This window comes from Cebus imitator, unplaced genomic scaffold (genome assembly GCF_001604975.1).
Source record: "Cebus imitator isolate Cc_AM_T3 unplaced genomic scaffold, Cebus_imitator-1.0 Scaffold82, whole genome shotgun sequence".
NCBI classification, from domain to species: domain Eukaryota; kingdom Metazoa; phylum Chordata; class Mammalia; order Primates; family Cebidae; genus Cebus; species Cebus imitator.
In genome coordinates this window covers 5,245,700-5,252,758 of record NW_016107397.1, presented here as the reverse complement: position 1 = coordinate 5,252,758, position 7,059 = coordinate 5,245,700, and the positions used below count along the sequence as shown (strand labels likewise).

At 40.6% G+C, this 7,059-nt stretch overlaps 1 protein-coding gene across 1 annotated transcript in view; it reads left to right on the top strand.

Annotated features, from left to right (window-relative positions):
- The window catches only part of LOC108307871 (transformation/transcription domain associated protein), a 135,415-nt gene that overhangs the window by 53,881 nt on the left and 74,475 nt on the right, over positions 1-7,059 (top strand). Inside the window, exons 27-29 of the mRNA XM_037740396.1 lie at positions 620-716; positions 2,187-2,308; positions 2,717-2,887. Of these exons, the coding sequence (XP_037596324.1) occupies positions 620-716; positions 2,187-2,308; positions 2,717-2,887 (390 nt within the window). The remainder of the gene's footprint in view (positions 1-619; positions 717-2,186; positions 2,309-2,716; positions 2,888-7,059) is intronic.

The following is a 7,059-nucleotide window of genomic DNA, read 5'->3' as shown; positions in this document are numbered from 1 at the left end:
AAAAAAAAAAAAAAAAAACAGCAAAAGCCTATACTAGTTTTCCAGGATGTAATTAAAGAGAAGGAGGAAATAGTGATAGAGCATCATATCTGTTATTTAGATATTAGATATAGAAATATCTATTTGTGTGGTAAAATGTCTGGAAGGGAAGCCAGTGGAATTCCCAGTGATGTTCAGCTTCCTGCTTTACGCTTTTCTGTACCTGAAAAGAAGAAAACTGTGTTCACTTAAATATTTGAATTCAAACCCATCTGTTTTTTGAACTTTGGCCCGAGGCACTGGGGAGGCTGATCTGAATCAGGAAGAGATGGCCCCACCATCATGGGATTTGTAGTTAGATAAAGTGACCCTCTGTTTAGAGGAAAAAACTTTATGGTATCAGAGTGGGTGAGAAAGTGTCTTAAGAATTTTTTTCACTAATAAAGTAAACTGAGTTTTGCTTTAGAGTAAAGAGGCTCATTCATATTTTGATACTTAAATTCTTGAGGTTTTGAACTTAGTTTGTCAGTTGTTAGTTGTGCTGAAGTGTGTGTGGAAGATTGCTGTGTTCTGTTATTTGCAAGGTTATTATGTCTTCACAGGAAGAATGGGCTAAATGAAATTGTTTTCTCTTTTGCAGCTGTTGAATTTGTGTGAGGCTGAAGATTCAGCTTTAACAAAGCTGCCCTGCTATAAAAGCCTTCCATCGCTCGTACCTTTACGAATTGCAGCATTAAGTAAGTTAATGAAAATCAACAGGGTATAAAAGTGAAAGGAGACTGACCACAGGGGAGCTCTATAGAAAAGAAAAAAAACAGTGGCCTTTTTTTTGTTGTCTAAGTTTTACGACTTTTTGTAGTCTTTTTAAGATGAGATAAAATTATTTTTGTATGTTTATCAAATTGTATAATGAGATGCCATAAAATTATATGTATTGTTAGGATTGAAATAATTTTGTGCTTTACAGTAAACTTTGTTGTTGAATCAGACGTTCTGGTTTAAAAGATTGTTGTATCATTCATATGGTGTCATTTCTATCAGAATCAGCGTATTTATAGTAAGGAACACGACAGCCTTAGAGGCTTCTCATGACTCAGGCATTTGTGAATCCTGCAGTCTCTAGGCTGTCACTGGGAAACCTCAGTTATCATTGTCAAGTGCAGGAGTGATACAAAGTTTAGGAAAATAGACTAGATCTGTACTGCCTGACATAGAAACAGTCATTTTCTCTTTTGGAGGAAGTGAATACAAACTTTTGTACTAATACAAACTTTTTTAGTTGACTCTCTCTTGCTTTGTTGATTTTTATGCTCTTAATAAAGTATTTCCAGAATCTTCCTTGAGTTTGAGGTGGAGAGCTAAGAGGCAGACCATAAAACCTGAGCTAGAGGATGGGGGTGGAGTGTTCCAGACAGGGCAAGCCAAGGCGAGCAAGGGGACCCGGGGTGACTGGCAGCTTGTCACTTCTCCTCTTAGGGTCCCTTCTTTGGGGACCTCTCCTGTGCCTCTTTCCCATTAGCCACTCTGGGTGCTACTTTTGCTAGAACGAATATTAATTCTCACCTCACATAGAGTATTGAGGTATGTCTCCTTCCTTAAGAATATTTGCATTTTGAAAGTCGTAAAGCCTTTCACCCTCAAAACTGGGTAGTGAAGAAAGGCTGGGCTGTGTGTGTCAGTCCTTTGCATTGCCTGTCACCAGAGGTCAGGAGACCATGCCATCAACCTTGTTCAGATGGGACTACCCTGGGGCCTAAACCTATGAGGGGATCCTGGGATAGGGGTGTCAGTAGGGTCTCTCTTCCCCGCAAAGCCATTTTTTTAATCTGGAGGGATAAGATTTATCATGGCTTTTCTGGCAGGCTGAACTTCACTCTTAGATTTTACTTAACATGTGGATGGAAGACCATGCATTCTTTTGTCTTTCTCAAGGCCAAATACTAGGAAAAAGAGTTCGTGGTTCATATTTTTTGTTGGTTGGTAGGAGCCTTTAGAAAAGAAAATTCAGCCAGGGGCAGTTGGCTCGCACCTGTCATTCTAGCACTTGGGGAGGCCAGGGCAGGAGGATCCTTTGAGGCCAGGAGTTGGAGATCAATCTGGGCAACATAGCAAGACACCTTCACTACCAAATAATAAATAAAGAGAAGAAAATTATTTGGATATCTTTCCGGTTAATAATGAAATTGTCTTGATTTTTCTCCCTGAAGATGCACTTGCTGCCTGCAATTACCTTCCTCAGTCCAGGGAGAAAATCATTGCTGCACTCTTCAAAGCCCTGAATTCCACCAATAGTGAGCTCCAGGAGGCTGGAGAAGCCTGTATGAGAAAGGTGAGAGCGAGAGTGAGTGTGTGAGAGAGAGAGAGAGAGAGAGAGAGAGAGAGAGAGAGAGAGAGTGTGTGTGTGTGTGTGTGTGTGTGTGTGTGCGCGCGCGCGCGCTCTGCATTAAGAGTTCTTTCTATTGCTAAGCAATGTATGCCTGAAAGACTTTAGGCATGTGGCTATTACACACTAGACTATAATAAGTCTACACCTGTTTGATAGTCATACTGAATTTTTAAAAATATTAACAGTAAAGTCTTCCTCATTTCATCATAAATTTATGAAATAGTATATGATTAATAATTCCATTTTCCTAAGGGAGAACAGAAACGTGCAACTAAAGTTGAATATGAGCTCTGTTCTATTATGACGTATTCTCAGTTGTCTATTTTTCTTTAAACTTTTCATTGTTAATAGTTTTTAGAAGGTGCTACCATAGAAGTCGACCAAATTCACACACATATGCGACCTTTGCTGATGATGCTGGGGGATTACCGGAGCTTGACGCTGAATGTTGTGAATCGTCTGACTTCGGTCACACGGCTCTTCCCAAATTCCTTCAATGATAAATTTTGTGATCAGATGATGGTAAGCCAAATGCATTTAAATGTTCTATAATAAACCTAAAAAAAAATTAAATTATTTTTAAAATAAATAATGCAGCTGGACACAGTGGCTCATGCCTGTAATCCCAGCACTTTGGGAGGCCGAGCTGGGTGGATCACCTGCAGTCAGGAGTTTGAGACCAGACTGCCCAACATGGGGAAGCTCTGTCTACTAAAAATATAAAAATCAGCCAGATGTGGTGGCATGCACCAGTAATTCCAGCTGCTAGGGAGGCTGAGGCAGGAGAATCGCTTGAACTGGAGAGGCAGAGATTGCAGTGAGCGAAGACTGCACCACTGCACTTGAACCTGGGCAACAAGAATGAAACTCTATCTCAAAAAAAAGAGCATTAGCTGGGCCTAGTGGCACCCGCCTGTGGTCCCAGCTTCTTAGTTTGGAGGCTGAGGTGGGAGGATCGCCTGAGCATGGGAGGCAAAGGTCACAGTGAGCTGAGATGGCACCACTGCACCCCAGTCTGGGTGACAGAGCGAGACCCTGCCTCAAAAAGTAAAATAAAATAATGCCTTCAGATGGCTTAAAATTGAAAAGGTGTAAAAAGATATAATGCAGAGAGCCTCCTTCCCACCCTGTCCTCCAGCTACCCAGTGCCCTCCCTGAGACAGTCAAGGTTAAGACTTTATTGTGTATCCTTCGAAACGTTTTATATATATAGGAGGACATATGTGTGTATATATATTTTTTCCTATAAAAGGGGGTGTAACATATGTATACACGATCCTTGCTTTTTCCATTTCACACCCATCATTTCATATTAGTATTCACCTTATGGCCACATAATATCTCATGACATGGACTTGCTATCATTTATTTAACCATGGCCTCACTGGTGAACATGTAGATTGTTCCCAGCCTTTTTATTGTATACCATGATGCATTGAAAAACCTATTTGTAATTTCATATGTGTTTATCTGTGGTGTACATTCTAGTGGTAGAATTTCTGGATCAAAACAATATGCATTTTAATCTTTCAACACCTTGTCAAATTGCTTTCCAAAGAAATTTTTACCAGCATACACTCCTGCAAAACAGATAAGCGTGTCTTCTTCCATACAGTCTTGGGTAAGAACATCAGAATTCCTTTGGGTTTTTAGAATTACCAGAGAAGTAACCATGCAGGTAAAAACCCATTTGACAGCGTTTAAAATTGAAATGTAAGCAGACGGAGGATTTCATCTGTTAGCTTTCTTTTGCATTCAATTTTGCTTCTGGTAAATGGATTTATAAATAATAAACTTATGCTTTCATGGTCCGCCACTACAAATATGGATATATTTTTCTTGCTTATTTTCCTAAGTAGGCTTTGACCATTTGACTTTTCTTTTTTTTACTGGAGTCTTGCCCTGTTGCCCAGGGTGCTGGAGTGCAGTGGCAGCACCATCTCTCCTCGCTGCAGCCTCCAACTCCCAGGTTCAAGCAATTCTCCTGCCTCAGCCTCCTGAGTAGCTGGGATTATGGGCGTGCACCACCACACCTAGCCAGATTTTGTATTCTTTAGTAGAGATGGGGTTTCACCATGTTGGCTGGGCTGGTTTTGAACTCATGACCTCAAGTGATCCATCTGCCTTGACCTCCCAAAGTGCTGGGATTACAGGCCTGAGCACCATACCCGGCCAACCGTTTGGCATTTTAAGATACTGGAGCTACTTTTTTATTTTTGGTATACCTTTCCCCTAGCTATAAATAGGAGTTTACATTTACTGATGGATAGATAATGTAGAGATTGCATTATGTAGAGAGAGAGAGAGACACAGGTATGGATACATTATGTGTGATTCAATGTATCACAGTGCATGGCAACATTGTATTTATCTACACGTGGAGTGTAGAGAAATATCTCATATGAAAGACATGTAGCTTTTTACCTGATCTATATGCTAGTTCTTTCATATCTACAAATACCTAAATAATGAAGACCCAAATACTTATATTGTAAATGGTGCCCTAATAATACATTATAATTGAAAAACAAAGTATAATATGGAAGTGAATTGTCCAAATTGGAGACTTTCTCCTTAATATATTTCTCCTTCCAAATATATGTAATATGCGTACGTACCTATCAGTTTCCATGCATATATTTAGAAGAATGGCTAAAATAAATAGAAAAAGTTATATCACTTCCTAATCAAAGCACATCCTATAAACACTTTATCTTACATCCTGTGTTATAGCTGAAGTGCTTTCACACATGAGGCCCATGAGTCTGTACGTCTGTTCAAATGTCCTAACGCTTTTGTGTACATCTCCTCTTGAAAAGTCATCTGTCATTTCTTGCCACCTTTGCATACTTGCTTGAAGCAGCTTTGGTTTATTTTTATTTTTGAGACAGGGTCTGGCTCTGTTGCCAGGCTGGTGTGCAGTGGTGCAGTCTCAGCTCACTGCAACCTCTACCTCCCGGGTTCAAGTGATTGTTCTGCCTTAGCCTCCGAAGTAACTGAGTTTCAGGTGCCTGCTACCATGCCCAGATAATTTTTAAAATATTTTTAGTGGAGATGGGGTTTCACCATGTTGGCCAGGCTGGTCTTGAACTCCTGACCTCAAGTGATCCACCTGCCTTGTCCTCCCAAAGTGCCGGGATTACAGATGTGAGCCACCGTGCTTGGCATGTTTATTTATTTAATTTGTTGTTGAGACAGTCTCACTCAGTCACCCAGGCTGGAGTGCAGTGTTGCAGCCTCAGCTCACTGCAACCTCCACCTCCCGGGTTCAAGTGATTGTCCTGCCCCAGCCTCCCGAGTAGCTGGGATTACAGGTGCCCACCGTTGTGCCTGGCTAAATTTTTGTATTTCTAGTAGAGATGGAGTTTTGTTTTATTGGCCAGGTTGGTCTTGAACTTCTGACCTCAGGTGAACCACTGTGCCTAGTCTGTTTATCTTTCATCTCCAGTCTAACCTTTCAAATGTGCTGTGAGCCAGGATTTTTTTTAGTGCCGTATGAAGATAACTGCCTTAACGTCTATAGTTTCTCAGCAAGGCCGGTGGTCTTTCTGCTTAAAATAAATCACATGGGTTTTGTGTTAATGGTTCGTTAAGGTGAATTTTTCCTCCCTTTCCTGCCTTCTGAGTGGTTGAAACTGGAGGAGTTTCCATACACACCTTTTCATCTAGCACCCACCTAGACTGAGTCCAGCCTGGACTTAACGTTGACGGTGCCTTTATAATTAGTGGCTAAGGTCTTCCTGAATTACCTAGTGTCTGCTGTCCTCTGCCAGGGACATTGTAAGGGACACACTCATCCATACTTTGTCATGTTCTTCAGAACCAAGTTCAGTCACTGCTGGAGCTTTTGTTTTCCCTCATAAGCCTTTGAGTTTAATAGCTTAAGCCTTCAGCGGTATTGTAAGAGCTAAGACACCTTACTTTTAAGGTGGGCATTCATGGAAACAACCCTGAAAATTTACCTTTCTTTAAGAATTTTAGAGTTTTAGTTCTTACATTTAGGTCTTTGATTCATTTTGAGTTCATTTTTGTATATGGCATTAGATAAGGGTCCAACTTCATTCTTTTGCATATATTACTCAGTTTCCTTGTTTAAGATTGAACTACTTGGCATATGATTATGAAGTCTCATATGTGGTTAGTTGGTTTTTCTGTTTGTTTTTTTGAGACAGTCTTGCTCTGCCACCCAAGCTGGAGTATAGTGGCGTGATCATAGCTCACTGCAACCTCTACCTCCTGGGTTCAAGTGGTCCTCCCACCTCAGCCTCCTGAATAGCTGGGATTACAGGCATGCGCCACCATGCCCGGCTTATTTTTGTGTTTTTTAGTAAAGACAGGGTCGCAGCATGTTGGCCAAGCTGGTCTGAAACTCCTGGCCTCAATTGATCCACCTGCCTTGGCCCCCCAAAGTGCTGAGATTACAGACGTGAGCCACCAGACCCAGCCATGTGATTAGTTGTTTTGGATATTTCCTCATCAGATTCCAGATGAATTTTATGTACCCATTTGTGTCACTTTATTCCATTGAGGGGAAAAAAACAATGTTGATGTGGCTGGCTGTTGTCTACCCCTTTAATTCTGTTACTCTCATTTATGTCTTTGTGTAAGTAGCCATTCTAGTAAGGTGTAGGACTTTTTTTTTTTTTTTTTTTTTTTTTTTTTTTTTTTTTTTTTTTTTTTTTTTTTTTTTTTTT